Source organism: Amphibalanus amphitrite, unplaced genomic scaffold (assembly GCF_019059575.1).
Source record: "Amphibalanus amphitrite isolate SeventyFive unplaced genomic scaffold, NRLGWU_Aamphi_draft 000131F_arrow, whole genome shotgun sequence".
Lineage (NCBI taxonomy): Eukaryota > Metazoa > Arthropoda > Thecostraca > Balanomorpha > Balanidae > Amphibalanus > Amphibalanus amphitrite.
Window position 1 is genome coordinate 672,005 of NW_024881626.1, and position 23,637 is coordinate 695,641.

At 47.5% G+C, this 23,637-nt stretch overlaps 1 protein-coding gene across 1 annotated transcript; it reads left to right on the forward strand.

Moving 5' to 3' along the window:
• The first annotated feature begins 3,488 nt into the window (after positions 1 to 3,488).
• Positions 3,489 to 22,595, forward strand: LOC122381990 (adhesive plaque matrix protein-like). Its single transcript, XM_043366815.1, has 6 exons — positions 3,489 to 3,581; positions 3,907 to 4,169; positions 6,521 to 6,803; positions 12,274 to 12,351; positions 12,479 to 12,855; positions 21,917 to 22,595. Exons 1-6 carry the CDS (start codon positions 3,573 to 3,575, stop codon positions 22,320 to 22,322), a joined length of 1,416 nt encoding a protein of 471 aa, XP_043222750.1. The 5' UTR covers positions 3,489 to 3,572; the 3' UTR covers positions 22,323 to 22,595.
• Positions 22,596 to 23,637: the final 1,042 nt, after the last annotated feature.

Sequence of the window (23,637 nt, forward strand, 5' to 3'; positions counted from 1 at the left end):
GTCACAAGTGCGCCGCATTCGCGATTGTTGCCCGACGCCTGTTTGCAGGTGAGCCCACTACAGTTGTTATACATATCTAAAAACCGATAAACTTTTAGGCGAAAAAGGCACTATTCCAGGCCCATTTTTGATTTTTTTTTTTTGCGATATTAGGTAAAAACAGAAGCTTCTTATCCTAGGAAAAATAAAACGGGAAATCTTTCAAAGGTGGCACACTACCTTTAAACTTTGGACTCTAAATTCTGCCATAGAATCGGAATTGCGCGATCGGAGGGTAGAGGTAAGGGTCATCGCAACAAGCTTTGCTTAGCGGTGGCTCTGTCCTCGTGAATCCTTCCCATCAAAAGGTTCGGACTAAATTAAAAAAAAAATGATGTCCAATTTTTGAACTCAATTTTTTAGCAATTCTAGACCACGTAGCGCAAAACAAACACCACCATTGAACTCCCTGTGACAAGCTGCATCCAATCGATACCCATTTTATGCAAAATATCAACTTTGCAATTTGACCTAATTTGACTTGACCTTGAACTGACCTTCACCATAATCTAAACTATAATGTACCATAATCTAAACTGACCCCAAAGGCTGCCTGACCCACATAATCGTATTTGACATATAAAATGAACCATAGAACATGCATCACATGATATTTTCATATTGCGTCCCTTAGTAACCTGACCTCTGTGACCTGGCCTGGTATCAGTGACATCAAAAAGAAAATATATGTTTGACGAACATTTTCCCATCGATGATTTTCAATGAAATGCATTTTACTCGATTTCACAACGAATTTCTTGAAATGCCTGTGAACGGTGAAAATTCGACGTTTGACCTGACCTGCGACGTCATCGGTTTGACCTAGGTCAATGAAATAGGGTCACACGAACTCCCCCTCCATGTTATTGCGCGGGTTTAAATACAAAGGCCTATATTAGTGATGTCAATTACAGAAAATCAAAATACCGATACCAAACCAAATACCAACCAAATTCGTTAGGAAGTATGTACCAAAATCGAACCAAGTTGGAAACATGAAGGAAATACCAACTTTGTACCAATTTACCAGCCTCTTATACATCAATGAGGGTTCATAAGACCAAAAAAAAAAAAACACACACATCAGGATTGAGATGCCAAATACCAAGTAGGTATCGGTTTGGCGGTAGGTATACCTATATGGGTATGTAGGTATACCAATAATTTGGTATCCGTTTGACTGCTCTAGCCTATACAATTTAAGGCAAGTCATGTCGTAGGAGAGATGCCTTCCATGCTTTCTGTATCAGCAATAATAAAACACATCGAGGCAACGCTAAGTATGCGTTGTATGCCTTCTAAAAGCCATCATTGGCTCACCATCAGTATAAGTCTTTATATGAAAAAGAGAACCAAAACAAAAATCACACCAACTCACAAAAAAAGATAAAATGGGTCGAAGTCATTTCTTGGAACACAGGCCATATTCGCCTGCCAAAGTGAATCATTATGCAATGCTATAGCAATCGGCAAGTCGAACAATGGGTTTTGCAACATGGAGAGGTCACAAAAGAGATACTATAGCGGCCTCGATTGGGTATAAATGTCAGATCGAGCTGGTGACACATTATCAGTTGGAGGAAGGACCAGCTCGCCTCAACATGAAGACCGTGAGTGGTGGCTCAATAGAGACCAATATCGACAAACACAAAGACCGCTGATGTTACAGAGACTCATTACTAGCTCATTTAATGCTCGAACACCATGATTATGCATACTTACGCACATACGTACATGCAGGATCGACTAAAACCACATCAAACATTAAAAGAGCCTGGCACCAACGAATGCACCTCTGTATGTTTCAGTTCATCGTCGCTGCTCTGGCCCTGGTGGCTGCTGCCGATCGGCCCCAGTCTTCCTACAGGCCCCGACCTGCCTACTCTGCCCCGACCTACGCTGCCCCGACCTACGCTGCCCCGACATACACCGCCCAGCCGAGCTACAAGCCCATCGCTATCCTTGAGGAGAAGAACGTCCACCCCGGAGACGGCACCTACAACTTCCACTTCAGCACCGAGAACGGCATCTACCGGTGAGAAATGATAGATCTCGAAATTTGGGTCAGAAAAAATTTGAAAATATGCTCTTATCAATCAAAGAGCTGAATAAATAGCAGTGTCAGCCACTGATATAAAAAAGCTATGTAATTGACACAATGAAACCATTGTCAGATCTGAGAGCGGTGTTCCTCTGCCCGGCTACGGCAAGAACGCCTACGGACAGCCGGAGGGCAGCTACCGCCAGGAGGGCTCCTGGAGCTACTCCGACGGATACGGCAACCCCATCAAGGTGACCTTTGTCGCCGACGACAACGGCTACCAGCCGTCCAGCGACATCCTGCCGACGCCGGTGCCCACCCAGTACCCGACCCCTGCTGTTGGTCCCGCCTACGTCGAGCCCCAGCCCGCCTACGTCGAGCCCCAGGCGGCCTACGTCGAGCCCCAGCCCACCTACGGCAAGCCCCAGACGGCCTACCAGCCCGCCTATCAGCCGGCCTACAGGCCTTCCTACAACTAAGAGTAAATGCAACATATGGTACTGAAAACCTGAGGCTAAGGCATACAGTACATGACTGAAGTTATTTTCAAACCGACCGTTATCATCGTGTGAAATGTCCGGAGCACAATATGTATGTTTTTATATGCATCTGTTGTGTAAACGTTTGCAAGATATACTTTAAATAAATGACATTACGCATGTTTACCATTCATCATACTGCAATATCTTCTGCAACAACACACACATGCTTTCCATCAGCAAATCACAGTTAATGACAGTATTTGAATCTTGCAGTGAAGCCTAATAAACAGCGCTTTCTGCACAGCCGCAGCCCCGAATTTCGACCGAGCACATCCGGGTAACAGGGGAATTCATATACCAAAATTAAGCGTGCCGATCCAATTAGGTACGGTCCATCGCACTGAATCGACTTCAACTGGATGTTGAGCTGGTGACCATGCACGTCAGGAGTTTCGAATGTCGAGCGCCGGGGGCGACTTCAAACCGGGAGACAAGCGCTCTACCGAGCTACGAGACGGACACTGGCGTGGCACAACGCCTCAGGGTCTCGTTCGATAGACACGGTAACAAGGCCGATGAAAGGTCAGCTAAGTGAACTCGCTTCATGGCAAAAAAAAAAGATGAAAAAAAGAAACGCCAAACCCACCAACTAACTAGACAAGCATAGGAGTTCCTCAGATCCCCAGTTCTCATTACTCTGAAATGTCTTGTCTACCCTGGTCGGGCTGGTCATGCTTTTGATCAAATAAAACCGACTTTTGAATAGACGGGAGAGCCGTCACTCAATCGTCCCTTGCAGACCGGGACCCCTGCAGGGTCGCGCCTGCTTCCACTGTAGCGCTTCTGTCCCGTACTCAGCGCCGTGTGTTGACCTCCGTCAGGGTCGGGGGGGGGGGGGAAGGGAGGGCGTCACCGGCCGCCGGCTCCGTCCCGCCTCACACCGCCACCTACTTAAGGCCGCACGGACCGTGGGAGATCATCAGTTTCACACCGATACCACTACACACAACATGAAGCTGGTGAGTAGCACTCGTATGAAATGGAGAGCATTGATATAGTTTAGCTTTTTATCAATCGGTCTGTGATTAGACTTTTGGATGCGAACGTGAAAAACATTTTCGTTGCACGTTTCCAGGATATGACCAAATAAGTACAATCCAAATAATTATAAGATAAGACAGGCCTCATTTCTTAATTTCATTGAACAGAAATTCAGCATCGCTGTCAGCAACGGTCTGCAGCTCAAAATATAGTTGTTAATTTCGATCAGGAGTAGCAAGACAGAAGAAGGACAGCAAGTACTTGTACTAGGCAAAGAAGTAACAAACCATATTTTCATTGCAGTTCATCGTCGCTGCTCTGGCCCTGGTGGCCGTCGCCGACCGGCCCCAGCCTTCCTACAGGCCCCGTCCCACCTACGCTGCCCCGACCTACGCTGCCCCGACCTACGCCCCGGCCCCGACCTACAAGCCCCAGCCCAAGTACGCTCCTGCCCCGTCCTACGGCCACTCGAGCTACAAGCCGATCGCTATCCTGGAGCAGGAGGACGTCCACCCCGGAGATGGCACCTACAGCTCCAAGTTCTCCACCGAGAACGGCATCTACAGGTCAGTTAATTAATATCCCACTTTTTAGTAACATCAGCTATAGTTAGTTTGCAAACTCCCTAGGGTTGTTGCAAACTACCTAGGTAAAATGCGAAAACGACGAAACAACAGCCATATACGAGTACATATGTAGATAAGACGCGATGAATTGGTTTAGAGCTCAGAATGAAGCTTGACAGCAATGGTGCATAGTGAGACGATGTGGTGTTTTGATGACGCTCTTTCGCAGCTTACTATTTATTTTTGTCTTGCTCGCAAATATCACCTTACAGATTAATGTCTGCTTTCTTTTCTTGTAGTCGACAACAACATGCTACTTTGCCATCCACCTCCTATCCATTGGACGTCAGCGACCTCTCCTCCACCGGTCTGGCGTCCATCAGAAAGCGGATGACGTCGCCATGTTCGGCGTCTTCCACGACTCGAGAGTTAACTATTGCCGCTCAGCGCTTCCTCCCACTCCCGGAACCTCTGATCGAACAGTTCGTGAGACAGTGAGACATCCCCACAGAACCACAGAGCAACCATAAAACAGAAATTGCGATCACTATGCTGCCTCTTCACACTCCGCTCAGCACTGATGCACTGAGCCAGCACTGAGCACCGTCCACCAGCCGTGACCCAACAGCGCCCTTCATCCGTATCCCGCAGGCACACACTGACCTGACCTGTCAAGCTCGGGGCAGTCGACTGCTGGCTACCAGGATCGGGTGGAAGCGGGGCGTTGGGTTGACTAAGATGACATCCTGATTTCTAACCCGCGCCCCGTAGGGGGGGGGGGGCGAAACGGCCCCCCTGTCCTTTTCCGTCAATATCTTCTAAACGGCTGCAGCTATCGCCATCAAACTTTCAGGACTTCTCCGGGCATCAATTTTACACATTGTGACCAAAAGTTTCCAGAGGCTATGATAGGTTGGCCATAAATGACGTCAGAATAACTTAATGTTCTGCCTTTTTCGACCGAAAAAAAGTGTTTCGCGAGAAGAGCTGTCAGACCTACAGCTTTGAAGATATAGAAAAATTATCAAACATAAAAGGTGTGAAATCAACAGGGCTAAAAATTTACAATCTCGGATTTTTAAAATTTTTGATTTTTGACCCCCAAAAATGAAAAATGAATTTGGATATATTACCCAAAAAATCAAAAAAGTTTTTTAAGTTTCGAAAAAACGGAAAATATATGATAGTACCTACCAGTCAACCCAACGCCCCGCTTCCACCCAATCCTGGTAGCCAGCAGTTGACTGCCCTGAGCTTGACAGGTCAGGTCAGTGTGTGCCTGCGGGATTAGAGATGTCAATCGGATACCAAGTTCTTGGTATACCGATACCAAACCGATACCAACTTGGCTTTTGGTATTTGAATCGTAATGTGTTTGGTATTTCGTTGGTATCATGAACCCTCACTAATGTATAAGAGGCTAAGAAATCGGTAAAAAAAAGTTGGTATTTCCCTCATTTTCCGAAGTCGGTTTGGTTTCGGTATTTCTTCGTGGTTTTGTTGGTATTTGGTTTGGTATCGATATTCTGATTTTCCGAAATTGACATCACTATGCGGGATATGGATGAAAGGCGCTGTTGGGTCACGGCTGGTGGACGGTGCACAGTGCTGGCGGGTCATCAGTGCTGAGCGGAGTGTGGAGAGGCAGCATAGTGATCGCAGTTTCTGTTTTATGGCTGCTCTGTGGTTCTGTGGGGATGTCTCACTGTCTCACGAACTGTTCGATCAGAAGCTCCGGGAGTGGGAGGAAGCGCTGAGCGGCAATAACTCTCGAGTCGTGGAAGACGCCGAACATGGCGACGTCATCCGCTTTCTGATGGAAGCCAGACCGGTGGAGGAGAGGTCGCTGACGTCCAAGGAAAGGAGGTGGATGGCAAAGTAGCATGTTGTTGTCGACTACAAGAAAAGAAAGCAGACATTAATCTGTAAGGTGATATTTGCGAGCAAGACAAAAATAAATAGTAAGCTGCGAAAGAGCGTCATCAAAACACCACATCGTCTCATTATGCACCATTGCTGTCAAGCAATTCATTCTGAGCTCTAAACCAATTCATCGCGTCTTATTTACATATGTACTCGTATATGGCTGTTGTTTCGTCGTTTTCGCATTTTACCTAGGTAGTTTGCAACAACCCTAGGGAGTTTGCAAACTAACTAGGGACTTTGCAAACTACCTAGGGAGTTTGCAAACTACCTGTTCGACCAGGTACTTTGCAAACTACCTAGGGAGTTTGCAAACTACCTGATTGTTCAGTTAGTTTGCAAACTCCCTAGATAGTTTGCAAACTAACTGATTTCTCATACTCCCTGTAACATATATACAATACAATAATACGTTATTTATTTTTCAGGTCTGAGACTGGCGTGCCGGTGCCCGGCTACGGCAAGAACGCCTACGGCGAGGCGGAGGACCTCTACCGCCAGGAGGGCTCCTGGAGCTACACCAACGGCTACGGCGAGGAGGTCAAGGTCGCCTTTGTCGCCGACGAGAACGGCTACCAGCCGTCCAGCGACATCCTGCCCACCCCGGTGCCCACCGAGTACCCGACCCCCGAGGTGGACCCCGCCTACGTCGAGCCCCAGCCCAGCTACGGCAAGCCCGCCTACCAGCCGGCTTACAAGCCCGCCTACAACTAAGTGATCTATGCTGAATGGTGTTCGCTGACCTTAATCTTATTTATTATGTCGATGTTGGCTATTTATGAATCATATAACTCATCATCGTGTTTTATTTCTCATGCAAAATACATTGTTTCATAATGATGCAAACATTTTGTATTCATCTGGGTGTTTATTCTAATAGGGACCTTTTGAAAAATAGACAATGGACATAGGAAACGGGTCATACGGGTGAATAATTCAGACAACATTCCATATGAACAATTACTGAGTCACTTTCAACTTGGTCCCGTCTTTGGGCTGTGAGCGCCCACCGGGAAACATGTTTCCGTGTGCGACAGTTGAGGTGCTACTATCTACACGTACACAGCGCAGAAACCGCTTTTGCATCAGAGCGAAGGACCGTTCACAGCTCAAAGCCGACGACCACTATCACGGACCAGCTACATGGAACCAGCTCTTCAAACCAGGCACTGTCGCGGACCAGCTCAATGAAAACTTAGCTGGGGTGACACTGACCGCATGTGCACGAGCATTCGCCACTTCTCGTGGACCCAAGAACGGATGGGATGATTGTTACGGAGCGAGCGAAGCGAGCGTAGTCTTTCCTTAGATTAACGGAAATTTCTGAGTATGAGCGGCCGGCCGGCCGGCCGTGGTCACGCTTTTGCGAGGCTTATATCTCAGCAACCACTTGACCGATTTACACGCGGTAATTTTTGTAGGGTAGCTTCATTCCTTCTACCAAGTATTGGACTATTCCTGATGCATGTGGGTGACCCCTTATGCACGTGCCACGTGCAAAACGAAGAGGTGTCCGTTTTGTAATTGTTGCAATATCTCGGTAACTACTTGGCCGATTGCGCTGAAAGTTGGCATGTAGGTTAAGGTAGGCACCCACTAGGCACTGCATATCCATATGCCAGAGTTGGGGTGCTGCTGTACGTGCGCACGTGCAGGGGCCGTTTCCAGATCTCGAGAACGGCTCGACCGATTGCGCTCAAATTTGGTACACAGTTAGGGACCGGTTAGTAGGGTGCCGTGCACAAGTCAGTTGGGACCCATTTTGCACGTGCGCACGTGCAGGGTGCCGCTTCCAGATCTCGAGAACGGCTGGGCCGATTGTGCCCAAATTTGGCACGTCGCTAGAGATCGGTTAGTAGGGTGCCGTGCACAAGTCAGTTGGAGGTACCCCCTCGCAATTTCGCACGTGCAAGGCCCACCCTCTCGCTCGCTCCGTTAGTCGCCGCAAAAGGCGTTATACTGGTGTTTAAGTTGGTAAGCTGTTAGAAACCGGTTAGATCGGTGGCTCCCACATTTCGCACGGTCTCAACTATCACGTGCGCAATTACACTGAGGAAGACTTGCTTACGTTCCTTACAGGTCTAATGTTTCAGGTCCACTTATGAGGAGTTCAACAAATTGCTGTGACCCCAGGCTACAGGCATAAAATTGAGATATGGGTATATATTTCACATACTAACACTAGAATGATGCACAAACGGTCAAGTTTTGTAATGGCCTCGTATGACTTTGGATGAACTTGACAAAAGGCAGGTCATTTATAGTGTCTTAACCCTCGCTCGCACATGGGGGGGGGGGTGGGGTGGGGGTGGTTGCCATCCTCCCCAGGTAGTTTTTCTGCTATGCACTCAATATTTTTAAAGCTAGAAGCCTGATATTTCGTATAGCTGCTCTTCTATCCTTTCTTGATGTCCACTGAAAATTTCAAGTTGCTGTGGTGTTTGGTTTTGGAGATATGACCTTGGTTTTTAAGGTCATGTCAAGACCCAAATGACCAATTCTCAACATCTTGCGTTGGCTTGTGAGCTTTTGACACCTCGATTTCGGCCTTTTTTGCCAGTCTAACCTCCCACCTATCATGGAACATGTTGTTCGACGATGTACAGATGTCAAGGTCAGGGTCAAGGTCAACCTAGGTCATCTAAAATAATTGCGTTTTAGGCAAGTTGAATTGACTTTTCGTGAAGTTTTTTGGCTTCATTTTTGGTACAAGCTTCTCAGCTCATGATTTCATGTAATATGGACACATAAACAGCCGGTGCACATATGGGTTAAGGGTATGAGTTAAAATAATACTTTTAGTTTTAAGTTTTATTTGCAGTTAGAAACAAGACTTTTTGTATTTTGAAGTGATTCTGAATATCTAATCTTTTTTTACATTTTCGCTGAACCAAAATTACAATTACACATACAGCACAAACTCAAGTATTGTGTGCACCTCCGCTCAGGGATGTGGGTCACCACAGGTACTTCCCCACCTAGAACGGAGTTACGTAGTGTGCTGACATTGTGCCAATCAACGTAACACGTCACAGATAACACAATCTGAAAAAAATCACAACTACAGCATCGTTTTTCTGGGTTCCACCTCAGCTAAATATAGTCGCTGGATCCACTCTGAAACGAACCCTTCTTCCACTTCTGGTACGTGGTGACTCTGCTTCCGGCACGACCTCTGGAGGGACCGATTCTGCTGGACCGGGCTCAGCGGCACTGCTCGGCTGTGGCTGCTCCTGCTCCCTGTCCACCAGCCGCCGGGTGTCGTCATGTCGCGGGAAGTAGGCGGGCTTCAGTCGGTCCACTGACACAGTGTCTATCACCCCAGACGGTAGTTCTATGCGAAAAGTCTGAGAGCCGCTGAGCTATACAGACCGATCACGGCTTGTTTCAGGTCATCGAATGACGTTTTGGAGAGTACGTCTGGGTCGAGGCGGCTGACCGTATCAGGAGGAAGGGCCGCCAGAACATGGTAGAACTTGGACTGAGTGCTTGTGATGCGAGCCAGGTGAAATTGTGCATTCATTATGGCGAACCAACCTTCAACGGCTGTGTCCATGAACGCCGGCGGCTTTACGTTAGAAAGCATCACGGAACCTGCAACCTGTTCCGGTTCTCCTTCCATTGTTGCTGTTGTGGGAATACCTATTCACTATGAACTAGGAATAGTATTAGGCAATGTAGCAATGTAAAAATCACGTCGGGGTCACCAGTTTATGGGTTAAGGGTATGAGTTAAAATAATACTTTTAGTTTTAAGTTTTATTTGCAGTTAGAAACAAGACTTTTTGTATTTTGAAGTGATTCTGAATATCTAATCTTTTTTTACATTTTCGCTGAACCAAAATTACAATTACACATACAGCACAAACTCAAGTATTGTGTGCACCTCCGCTCAGGGATGTGGGTCACCACACACATGAGTATACACACAGACACACACAAACATACAAACACATATCATTGACCTTGACCTAACTTGACCTGAGATGACCTCAGCAGCAAAAACCTGGTCGGGTAGTGTGACAAAGAGGTTCTAGCTGGCTTGGCACCAGAAAACGGCATCGTCATCGGTATATGCTAAGCAGCGCACTTGATATCCAACGGTGACCCAAAACAGCAACATTTTTTAGTTTGACCTGACCTGGAAGGTCAATGACTGCCCTGAAAAGGTAAAACTGGGTATTATTGGATTCGTCTCTTCCCAAAGAATCATTTTGGTCTTTACCGCGAAGCTCTATCTCCAACAGGAACGAAATGGCGCGGGGGGTGGCACCCCCATGTGCGTTCTAGGATGGGAGAATGGCATGTGCGGGCGAGGGTTAACCCTTAACGGACTTAACCCTTAACCCTCACGGACCCGGGGGGAGGGCGTTTTTCGCCCCCCACTGGCGAATATTTGCGATAGCTCCCGAACGCTTAAGGATGGAAAGCCTTTTTTCCCATCACTTTGACATCTTCTGAAGTAAAAAAAAATTGAGCCTAGCCCCCTTGATGACGTCACAGGGTCAATTTTTCTAGACCCCTGCACGGCGAACTTCGGCGTCACAGACGCGAACTTCAAATAGCTGCGAAAAATACAGTTTGGAGATAAGGACAACTTACGAGCACGGTTGTGTAGCGTTTGACCTAGAAAAAATAGACACAAAAATATTTTTGGTGACCTGAGGTCAGAGGTCAGGTCAACGACCCCCGAAATGTGGTTTTAGTTTTTCGCAAATAACTTCGATAAAAAAGGCCATAGAGCTACGGCAGTGGTAGGTAGGTACCATCGCATTCGCCTTGTCGAGACGCGTCGAATGATAAATATTTTGTTTGGAAAAGGTCAAGTTTTATGTTGACCTCATGTGACCTCGAATGACCTTTGGTTGACCGTGATATATGAAAGGTCGTTTCTGATGGATTCGTACCCGCTGATCTCGAATCTGGCATCTATTTTCCTCAAATCCTTCATTTAGAGCCTCCGGATGACAAAATTGTCTTATTTATTATTACTAACTTGAACCAGTGAAATAGCCTCTAGCATGAGAAGCAAGGATACTCTTCTGTGACCTTGACATTTGAGCAGCCTTGTATCGTAAGAGTAACCACAAATAGGGACCTGATAAGCCTCAAAACATTTCAAAACATCTTAAAAGCTAGCACGCAAGATGTGCGAAAAAGTGCAAAGCTTGAGGACAGTGAGGTCAATTTTGAGCATGACCTTGACCTTGACCATTGATTTTGAACACATTTTTGGAATCTTTAGATACTCTTCTTTCGTTTGACACCCAATTTTGCCGGTTTTATGCATCCTGCCGTCCCCTAAAACGCTTACTTTGAGATCACTACACATGTGCTGGTTTTTGCCTCTGGCCTTGACCTCTGACTTTGAAAATTGATCTGAGGTCAAAATTTTAGGTGCTTTAGAATCGTCTCGTAAAGACCTATCGTTTGGTATCGCTTTCTTTTCCGCAGCTACCTTATTTACGGAGTTAGACGGGGGGGGGGACGAAAAAAAACCACCCCCGGGCTGCGGTGGCCGGGATTGCCCCCCGGGCCCGGCCGGGTTAAAACTGGCTCAAAAAGTATCTGACCTCATGTTGTTGTCTGTTTCTAGAATACCATCAGACACAGGAGTGTGGTACATGGCGTGGAACTGCAATGTCAGCGACCAGCTCCACTCAGTCACCGTTCAACCCTGCATTATTGTAGGTACCTGCGCACTGCTCGTTCGTCGCTTTTCTTTTGGCCACTACGAAGGACGGAAAGATTGAGCAAAGGTGTTGCATCAAATTTCTTCAGGAACTTGTGGACACTCAGTCAGGCACCAAAAGCGATAATTAGCAAGTATTCAGTGATGAAACAGGCGGTTCACGAGTGGACTTCCAACTTTCCGACAAAGTCGACAACACGCCACTCCTTCACGCATAAGGAACCGTTCCTCGGGCGTAGCCTCAGCCGAAGATCAAGGCCAGATCAATTGTGATCCATCGTTGTGCAGTGACCGGCCGGACCGGTCAGTGGCCGGAGGACGGGGAGGGGCCGGGAGGACGGGGAGGGGCCGGGAGGGCGGGGAGGGGCCGGGAGGGCGGGGCGGGTCGGTATTGCGGCAGACGTCTGGGCGGTCCTACCGGCCGGGGAGCTCCCTGGTGACGGGTGTGGTCAGCCGAGCACTGACCAGCCCGGGGGCGCCATTGTCAAAGACCCGACTATTTAATGGACGAGCAAACCGACCCAGGTATCAGTTCGACACTGCACCCAGTCACAACAACATGAAGGCTGTGAGTAGCTCTGGCGGATCGCCCCGGATGAAGCTGCCTTGGAAACATACCATATGTCAAACGTGGACTTCAGCAAAATAACTTTATAAACCGTCGTTGGATTAACGGACCGTTTTCTGTGTTTCAGTTTGTGATTGCCGCCCTGGCCCTGGTGGCTGCCGCCGACCAGCCCCAGACTCGCTACGCGCCGGCACCTGCCTACAGGCCCCGGCCGACCTACGCCCAGGCCCCCACTTACAGGCCTGAGCCTACGTACGCCCCTCCTGTCCCGACCTACGCTGCCCCTGCCCCGACGTACGCTGCCCCTACCTATGCCCCTTCTGCCCCGACTTACGCTGCTCCTACCTACGTTGCCCCGACCTACTCTGCCCCCGCCTACGCTCCGGCCTCCTCTTACAAAGCCCAGCCGAGCTACAAGCCGATTGCTATCCTTGAGGAGGAGAACGTCCACCCTGGAGATGGCTCCTACAACTTCCACTTCAGCACCGAGAACGGCATCTACAGGTAATACATGTTACATTTGGCAAATTTAGGGTAGCGAAGTACTGCAATTGCATGCATATAGTTTAGGTAGCTTTGCGATCTTGCCTTTTTTATATTAAAAACTTAAAGTATTGTGCGAAGTCTAGATTTATTCATCTAATTATCTAACCCTCAAAAACTTTGCATGACATTTGCGATTGAGGTGACGAACATACCTCGCTATACCAACTTTCTGCCAGAGGAATTAGCTATTAACACCTAAAACTCATTCTCAGGACTGAGAGCGGTGTTCCCCTGCCCGGCTACGGCAAGAACGCCTACGGCCAGCCGGAGGGCAGCTACCGCCAGGAGGGCTCCTGGAGCTACACCGACGGATACGGCAACCCCGTCAAGGTGACCTTTGTCGCCGACGACAACGGCTACCAGCCGTCCAGCGACATCCTGCCTACCCCGGTGCCCACCCAGTACCCGACCCCCGAGGTGGACCCCGCCTACGTCGAGCCCCAGCCCGCCTACGTCGAACCCCAGCCCGCCTACGTCGAGCGCCAGCCGGCCTACCAGCCAGCCTACAACTAATTCATTACGACCTTATTAGAAAAGTTAGGCGTTGTTGATTGCATCACGGACAATGACAAAGGCAGCATTTAATACAACTGCAATTGTTGCTTGCAAATACTGAAGTTGCCGCTGATTGATGCAAATTTATGTAATTAGGTTGACACAATTTAAGTACTTCACAAGACATCTGGTGTCAATTCCTGTCTGTATTGTGAGTGTCTAGTCATTGTCCTGTGTCTTTGTTATGTCATTTGAGGAGTGTATTAACAATAAAGAAAGCTGCAAAAGACCTGTCTCTGATCTTTCAAAAGAGTCAATGCACTATCACGATAGTTCAGCCTCGTCCGACCAAGCCCTCCTTGACATCTACGACTTAGTGATGGAAGCCTTTTTTGTCTCCTGAAATATACTGTTTTTAAATCGACATCGTAGCTTAACCCGCGCCCTGTTGGGCTCTGCCGAGCAACGCGCCCAGTTGGGGGGGGGGGGCAATTTGCCCCCCTAAGATCTCGAGAACCACGCCACCTAGCGACAAGCGGCAAACGGTGTTATATAGCCCTATCAGGGAACTACCTTGTGACCCAATTTTATTGACCTAGGTCAAACCGATGACGTCACAGGTCAGATCAAAGGTCGAATTTTCACCGTTTACAGGCATTTCAAGTAATGCGTTGTAAAATCGAGTAAAATGCATTTCATTGAAAATCATCGATGGGGAAATGTTCTTCAAACATATATTTTGCTACTTAAGGTCACTGATACCAGGTCAGGTCACAGAGGTCAGGTCACTGAGGGTCACAAAATGAAAATGTCATGTGATGCATGTATTATGGTCCATTTTATATGTCAAATACGATTATGTGGGTCAGGCAGCCTTTGGCGTCAGTTAAGATTATGTTCTGGTGAAGGTCAGGTCAAGGTCAGGTCAAGGTCAGGTCAAGGTCAGTTCAAATTACGTCAAATTTAAAAATTGATATTTTTGCATAAAATGGGTATCGATTCGATGCAGCTCGTCACGGGGAGTTTAATGGTGGTCTTTGTTTTGCCCTACGTTGTCTAGAATCGCTAAAAAAAATTGAGTTAAAAAATTTGACGTCATCATTTTTGAACAGTTTTTTCGCTATAACTTTTTCGCTAGCTAACGTTAAAAAACGAGATATCGATCTGAAATTTGGTATGTGTATAGAAGAGCGCAGGGACTATCACATATATTCCGTTTTTTCTAAATTCGGAAATTTTTATGGATTTTTTTGAGTTTTTCTAAAAATCAATTTCTTGATTTTTTTTTGGGTCAAAAACCTAAAATTTTGAAAATCCGAGATAGAAGTTTTGTAGCGCCGCTTTTTGTCCACTAGACCATATAAAGAACTTTGAAATTGCTTGGTAACTGTAGATTTGGTAAGCGTTTCAAGACTGCATGTTTTTGCTCATTTTTGCTCGAACATGACCTCAGTTTGACCTCAATAACTCCTGACCTAAGGTGACATAAGACTGGAAATTTGTTGTGAAGGTGTCAAATTGATGCTCGGGAAGGTACTGAAAATTTGGCGGCGTTGCGCGCCGCCGTTTTCTTGCTATTCAGGAAAAACCACAGGGGGGCCAAATTGGTCCCCTCGTCACGAAAAAAAAAAACAGTATGGTAATTGGTACACCCACATAACACGAGCACAATATGAAATACGTATGGACATAAACCAATTCTACTGCGTCACATGTGATCAGCCAAATCGTCAATTGGCCACCTTAGTTCACGGAAACCGTTCACACCGAATAAGGGAAACCTTATAAAACAAGTCATACGCTGACACTCGCCGATGCAGTCCACAAGACAAACGTGTTTGGATGCATGTAATGCTTTTTAACCCTATTCCTGGCGGGGGTGGGGCCTCAGGAGCCCGCCTGAGGTTTTTTGGTTATTTCTCCCAAACGCGTTGAGCTAGGAAGCTCAAATTTTCTGACTTTTCCTAAAAGGCTTCTACGCAACATGTCTGAAAATTTTGAGTTGATCTGACCTCAGGTCAGGTCACCAGAGGCGGTTTGGTGACCCTACCTCAGAAAAGTTTGCAATCACGCCAGAGCTAGAGTTTTTGACCGATCAATTTCTTCTCTTCAGGCTTTAGTTAGGGTACCAGTATGTGCAATTTGTATATCTCAGAATTTTGATATCGGTGACCTAAGGTCAGGTCAGTTTCGCGACCTCCCCATTATAAGTCAATGGGGAAAAATCAACTCCCTGTTTTTACCACTAAAACGGGTCGGAATGGCCCCATATACCATAAATGACTTCATATACGATCAACCTTCACTACCTTGAGGTCTGTTTTGCTGTTGGGCGGCTGTGAGGTCATGTGACGTCATCAAAGGTCAAAGGTTTTTGGCCAATAACTCCGTACAGGAGCAAGATACAGACGCGTGGATGGTCTCATTGTGTTCAGCTTGTCAAGACGCATCGAATGATATGCATGATGACCTCGAGGTCACGTGACCTGAGGTCAACCTTTGACCTTGACCTTTCGAGGTCAACATATATATCATTCGATGCGGATTGACGAGAGGATCACGATGATGCCCTTTGTTTGTTCCTATCTTGACTAATTCGAAAGTTATTCGAGAAAAACTCTCTCCATATCTAGCGCCGCCATTTTGACTTTTTCGACCCCTGTGACGTCATCTTTGACCTGACCTGAAAATGACCTTAGTAAAAATTGTAGATCTTGACCGTGCGTATCCGATGCCGTTTACCGTTTGTCGCTGCGATGTGTAGTTTTTGAGATCTGAAGGGGGCCGAATCGGCCCCCCCCGCCAGTTTTTTGTCCCGGCGGAGCCCGCCAGGAATAGGGTTAAGAAATAATTTTAAAAGACACTGAGCTGCCAACCGCGATCAAAACATTAAGACGTGGGGCAGATGGTGGTGGAAAAACGTACCACGCCTATACTTCTAGCAAGGCAACATTTTTTGGGCGACAATTGACCCGCGCCCCGTAGGGCTATCGGCGGACCCTAGGGGGGGGGGGGGGCGTTTCAGCCCCCCTAAGATCTCGAAAATTTACCGGCCGATTTTCATAATTCAAACGGCGTTCGATAGTCCCACCGGGGAACTACCGTGTGACCAAATTTCATTGACCTAGGTCAAACCGATGACGTCACAGGTCAGGTCAAATGTCGGATTTTCACCGTTCACAGGCATTTCAAGAAATGTGTTGTGAAATCGAGTAAATTGGTAAGTTATTGAAAACCATCGATGGTACATTGTTCGTCAAACACATACTTTGTTATTTGAGGTCACTGATACCAGGTCAGGTCACAGACGTCAGGTCACTGGGGGGTCACAATATGGAAGTGTCGTGTGATACATGTTTTATGGTCCATTTTACATGACAAATGCGATTATGTGGGCCAGGCAGCCTTTAGGGCCAGCTTAGGTCAGGTTTTGGTGAAGATCAGGTCAAGGCTATCGGCTATCGGCGGACCCTAGGGGGGGGGGGGCGTTTCAGCCCCCCTAAGATCTCGAAAATTTACCGGCCGATTTTCATACCAGGTCACCGGTTATTAGAAAAGGTCGGGTCAAATTAGGTCAAATTTGAAAATTAATATTTTTGCATAAAAAGGGTTTCGATTCGATGCAGCTTGTCACGGGGAGTCTAATGGTGTTCTTTGTTGTGCCCTACGTGGTCTAGAATTGAAAAATTGAGTTTGAAAATTTGATGTCATCATTTTAGAGCAGTTTTTCGCTATAACTTGGCCAGAAAGAGATATCGATCTGAAATTTGGTATGTAGATAGAAAACGATGGGAACTATCACATATATTCCGTTTTTTCGAAACTCAAAAAAATACTTTTTGAATTTTTGGCTAATATATCAAAAAGTTTTTTTATTTATGGGGGTCAAAACTCAAAAATTTCAAAAATCCGAGATAGCAGTTTTGTAGCCCTGTCAAATCTACACCTTTTATGTATTGATCATTTTTCTGTATCTTCAAAGCTGTAGGCCTGACAGCTCTTCTCGCGCCAACCTATCATAGCCTCTGAATTTTTTTGTCAAAATGAGTAAAATTGATGCCCGGAGGGGTCCTGAAAGCTTGGTGGTGATACATATAGGCCGCCGTTTAGGAGATATCGACGGAAAAGGACGGGGGGGGGGCCGTTTCGGCCCCCTTACGGGGCGCGGTTTAACTTAGAAAAAATGTGGCATTCAGGTTCACGTTCAGCATTTGGTGTAACCCTTTAACACTGGAGCATTTTTGGTTGAATTGGCTCGTGGATAGGTGCTGTCTTGTCCACTAGCTAATTCAGATGCTGTCCAAATCATGATGTTTCCTCCAGATTTCTACACCAATGTCTGGTGTGCGAAAGTCAAGGACCTGAAGGTTCACCTTCGAGCCTCGTTACCTGAGACGCCGACATGCTCTAAAATTTGTCCGACCAATACAGCCATCAATCTAGCCATATCTATTGCTCCAGCTTGCTGTGTTTCGAAAGCCATCTGCCACGGCCACCTGCAGAATGTTACACAAGAAACCGTTCCTCGGGCGTAGCCTCAGCCGAAGATAAAGGCCAGATCAATTGTGATCCACCGCTGTGCAGTGACCGGCCGGACCGGTCAGTGGCCGTAGGACGGGGAGGGGCCGGGAGGACGGGGAGGGGCCGGGAGGGCGGGGCGGGTCGGTATTGCGGCAGACGTCTGGGCGGTCCTACCGGCCGGGGAGCTACCTGGTGACGGGTGTGGTCAGCCGAGCACTGACCAGCCCGGGGGCGCCATTGTCAAAGACCCGACTATTTAATGGATGAGCAAACCGACCCAGGTATCAGTTCGACACTGCACCCAGTCACATCAACATGAAGGCCGTGAGTAGCTCTGGAGGATCGCCCCGGATGAAGCTGCCTTGGAAACATACCTACCATATGTCAAACGTGGACTTCAGCAAAATAACTTTATAAACTGTCGTTGGATTAACAGACCGTTTTCTGTGTTTCAGTTTGTGATTGCCGCCCTGGCCCTGTTGGCTGCCGCCGACCAGCCCCAGACTCGCTACGCGCCGGCACCTGCCTACAGGCCCCGGCCGACCTACGCCCAGGCCCCCACTTACAGGCCTGAGCCTACGTACGCCCCTCCTGTCCCGACCTACGCCGCCCCTGCCCCGACGTACGCTGCCCCTACCTATGCCCCTCCTGCCCCGACGTACGCCGCTCCTGCCCCGACGTACGCTGCTCCTACCTACGCTGCCCCGACCTACTCTGCCCCCACCTACGCCCCGGCCCCCTCTTACAAAGCCCAGCCGAGCTACAAGCCGATCGCTATCCTCGAGGAGGAGAACGTCCACCCCGGAGATGGCTCCTACAACTTCCATTTCAGCACCGAGAACGGCATCTACAGGTAATACATGTTACATTTGGCAAATTTAGGGTAGCGATTAGCAAAGTCAGTCGGGGGAGGTTTGGTCAATTGTTGTCATTTTTTAGCACGTGCTATTTTTGTCACACGTGTCAAAAATGGCAACGGTTCTGCTATTTTTGACAACGATGAAGCCTATTTCACTTCTCAGCGAGGAAATTACGATTTTGGAAAGATAAAACACTGATTTTCGAAAAAAAGTGCTGCCATCTGGTGCAAGAAGAAGAAGCCATGTAATATGCCCGTTGTTTGTAGGTATGCTTTTTTTTGGCCTGAAGCTGGAACTTAAAATTGAAGCATCCTAAAATGATCGGTATTGATCGAAAACATGATGTTGATGAAAAGATAATATGTTAAGTTGAGAGAGGAGGTCAGTTTATCCAGATGCGGTGGCTTACTTCTTGAATTTATTTTTGCTTATTGACGGCCGCGCATCATCCGTCATTGCATGGCGGTCGTCATAAACAACAACAATTTCAAGAAGTAAACCACCGCATCTGGAGGAAATCGCCTCCTCTTTCAACTTAACATATTCTTTTTTCATCAAAATTATGTTTTCGATCAATATTGATCATTTTCGGATGCTGCAAATTGAAGTTCCAGCTTCAGGCCACAAAAAAGGGTATACATCAACGTTGGACTACCGTACAAACAACGGCCATATTAACCCTCGCCGGCAATGGGGGGTTGATGCAACCCCCCCCCCCTAAGGTTTTTCGCAAATAACTCGCGTAAAAAGCAGCCGATCTCCACGAAACTTTCAGTATCCTCGCATTGATCAATTTTACACCTACCCTAAAAAAAATTCATGACCCTGACCGAAATGACGTTTGACCTGTGACCTCTTTCCGAGACCATGTTTGGCCGGAATCGCGATTCGGCGTATGTCGGCTTGCATTAGCCGCGCGTTTGCAAGCTTTTCGTGGTTTCAAACGTTCAAACATGTGATTTGATGTTGCTCCCATACATTAGGGTGGGTTTCAAGGTCACCTGAAGGTCAGGTCAGGTCATTGACCTTTGGTGACCTCGGGTGACCTCGGTTCACTTTTTCGAGTTTTACATGTTTCTAGGCTAGTTTTTGGAGCTGAATTCGAATTTAGCAACCATTTGAACATTTACGAAGTAGTTTTGGTGCCTTCGTAACATGTTACGAAGCTGTCAGAGGCGGTTGACACGTATTACGATTACCCGTCACAACCCCTACCGGTTGACCTGACCTGACCTGACCCGACCTAGTCTAAATGCTTAAGGACATCATCTCTGATCAAAACTAACACGATATTCGTAATCAGCACCCCGGAAAACCACATAGCAACCACACTTTACGACTTTCTAACAGATCCCGATTTTCCCGGTTTTCGGGTCATTGACCTGACCTGGAAGGTCACCCGATGACCTAAGACCTTAAAATTAGGGTATCATCGGCTTTCTCTCATGACGGGCAACACACTCGTTTTTTCCGCGAAGCTCTAGCTCAATCAGGGGCCAAACGCGAGGGGGGTCGTACCAACCCCCCCCCCCTTGTGCCGTCGAAGGACGCAAAAAAGTCTGTGCCGGCGAGGGTTAAAGCTGGTTTATTCTTCTTGCACCAGGTGGCAGCACTTCTTTTCCAAAATCAGTGCTTGTATTTCCAACAACGCTATTTCCTCGCTGAGGAGTGAAATCGGCTTCATCGTTGCCGAAAATAGCTGAAAGCGTTGTCATTTTTGGCACATGGTTGCCAAAAATAGCATGTGCTAAAAATGCTGTTGCCAAAAATAGCTGAAAGCGTTGTCATTTTTGGCACATGGTTGCCAAAAATGGCATGTGCTAAAAATGACAACGATGGACCAAACCTCCCCCGACTGAAGTACTGCAATTGCATGCATATATGTAGTTTAGGTTGCTTTGCGATGTTACCTTTTTGATATTAAAAACTTAAAGTATCGTGCGAAGTCTAGATTTAATTATCGAATTATCTAACCTTCGTTAACACGTTTTGGACAAGATATTTAGTTTTGGACAAATTATCTAGAAACGAATAAAGATGACTTAATATTCAAAAATTTTGCATAACATTTGTGATCGAGGTGACGAACATATCTCGCTATGCCAGCTTTCTGCCAGAAGAATTAGCTATTAACCCTATTCCTGGCGGGGGGGGGGGGCCTCAGGAGCCCCCCCTGAGGTTTTTTGGTTATTTCTCCCAAACGCGTTGAGCTAGGAAGCTCAAATTTTCTGACTTTTCCTAAAAGGCTTCTACGCAACATGTCTGAAAATTTTGAGTTGATCTGACCTCAGGTCAGGTCACCAGAGGCGGTTTGGTGACCCTACCTCAGAAAAGTTTGCAATCACGCCAGAGCTAGAGTTTTTGACCAATTAATTTCTTCTCTTCAGGCTTTAGTAAGGGTACCAGTATGTGCAATTTGTATATCTCGGAATTTTGATATCGGTGACCTAAGGTCAGGTCAGTTTCGCGACCTCCCCATTATAAGTCAATGGGGGAAAAATCAACTCCCTGTTTTTACCACTAAAACGGGTCGGAATGGCCCCATATACCATACATGACTTCATATACGATCAACCTTCACTACCTTGAGGTCTGTTTTGCTGTTGGGCAGCTGTGAGGTCATGTGACGTCATCAAAGGTCACCAAAGGGTTTTGGCCAATAACTCCGTACAGGAACAAGATACAGACGCGTGGATGGTCTCATTGTGTTCAGCTCGTCAAGACGCATCGAATGATATACATGATGACCTCGAGGTCACGTGACCTGAGGTCAACCTTTGACCTTGGCCTTTCGAGGTCAACATATATATCATTCGATGCGGATTGACGAGAGGATCACGATGATGCCCTTAGTTTGTTCCTATCTTGACTAATTCGAAAGTTATTCGAGAAAAACTCTCTCCATATCTAGCGCCGCCATTTTGACTTTTTCGACCCCTGTGACGTCATCTTTGACCTGACCTGAAAATGACCTTTGTAAAAATTGTAGATCTTGACCGTGCGTATCCGATGCCGTTTACCGTTTGTCGCTGCGATGTGTAGTTTTTGAGATCTGAAGGGGGGGCCGAATCGGCCCCCCCGCCAGTTTCTTGTCCCGGCGGAGCCCGCCAGGAATAGGGTTAACGCCTAAAACTCATTCTCAGGTCTGAGAGCGGTGTTCCCCTGCCCGGCTACGGCAAGAACGCCTACGGACAGCCGGAGGGCAGCTACCGCCAGGAGGGCTCCTGGAGCTACACCGACGGATACGGCAACCCCATTAAGGTGACATTTGTCGCCGACGACAACGGCTACCAGCCGTCCAGCGACATCCTGCCGACGCCGGTGCCCACCCAGTATCCGACCCCTGCTGTTGACTCCGCTTACGTCGAGCCCCAGTCGGCCTACGTCGAGTCCCAGCCCGCCTACGTCGAGCCCCAGCCCGCCTACGTCGAGCCCCAGCCCGCCTACGTCGAGCCCCAGCCCGCCTACGTCGAGCCCCAGCCCACCTACGGCAAGCCCCAGCCCGCCTACCAGCCGGCCTACGTCGCGCCCCAGCCTGCCTACAACTAAGCGTCATCGAAAAATCACGGCAGGATTGGGCGACCGGGACTTGGAGCCACAGCGAGATGACTATTAAAAACAGGTTCACCGAGATGTCCACTTGCCGGCAACTAAGTCAACTTGTGTCCACTCTTGTAAGGATTGCTGATTTGTCGTATCATTGTCACAAACGTCGTTGTTAATGTATTTATGTTTATCGTGATTGGCTTTTATTGGTGTCTTTTCAATATGTCAGTCATTGTTTATTGTGTAAGTGTGCCCATCAATATACAATCACCAGTAACATTTTTCAAGAAGTTTAACAATTCAGAGGGCAGTTTTACGAAAAGAAAAATCACCGGCTGCCGGAATATGTTACCTTAACCCTCGCCGGCCGAGGGGGGGGGGGGGACGGCGGGTGCCGCCCCCCCCCCCGCCCCATAGGGTTTTTTTTCGCCATAGCTCAGAACACGCTGGCCATAGAGAGTTGAAACTTGGCATACCTGACCTTTGATTCAAGCCAGATCTTTTGACACCAACCGCATTTTGGGTCAGGTCAGGTCACTGACCTATGACGTCATAAGTGAACCTCTGCACAGTCTTCAGATGTCGCAACTTTGCAACGCCTTCACTGCCAGAGTAGCTTTCACAGGGAAATGAAACTTGCAGGATCTAATATCCATTACGCGTATCACAGCTTGTATATCTCAGATTTTTCGTTAAGATCATATGAGGTCAGGTCAGCTTCGTGACCTCACAATTATGAGTCAATGGGGAAAAATGAAAACTGCTATTCTGGCGCCGGGAACGATCTCCAACTATCTCAAGCACACAGAATCGTGATTTGATGCACTCCTTGCAAGGCTAGATGCGTCACTTTTGCAATGTTGACCTTGCATGACGTCATTTATGACGTCATCAAGGTCATAGTAGTTTTTCGTCAATAACTCTTGATCAAATTGAGCTGGCGAGTCGGGAAAGCCACCAATGGACTCAGGAAGACCTGCCGAATCGAATAATATGCGACATGACCTCTTTCGACCAACTTCGTGACCTGGGGGTGCTGGCCTGTCCTTGACCTGAGGTCAACACCCAAAGTTGACCTGACCCGAACAAAAAGTATATCATTCGACGCGCCTGAGCGAGGCGAGGCGATGCTGCCAAAATCGTGGCTCTGCGGCTGTTTTTTGCAAAGTTATTCACCAAAAATTGAACCGTACCTTGGGGCACTTGACCTGATCTCAGAGGTCACCGGTTGACCTAGGACCTTAAAATCGGATACCAATCTCTGCGTCTCGTAACGGCGCACAAGCTCGTTTTTTCCGCGACGCGCTAGCTCCACCAG

Bases quoted from the DNA above. Each gene is read 5' to 3' on its own strand.
- LOC122381990 (XM_043366815.1), top strand. The intron at 4,170-6,520 runs GTCAGTTAATTA...TTTATTTTTCAG, and splicing joins ACCGAGAACGGCATCTACAG to GTCTGAGACTGGCGTGCCGG. The intron at 12,856-21,916 runs GTAATACATGTT...ACTCATTCTCAG, and splicing joins ACCGAGAACGGCATCTACAG to GTCTGAGAGCGGTGTTCCCC.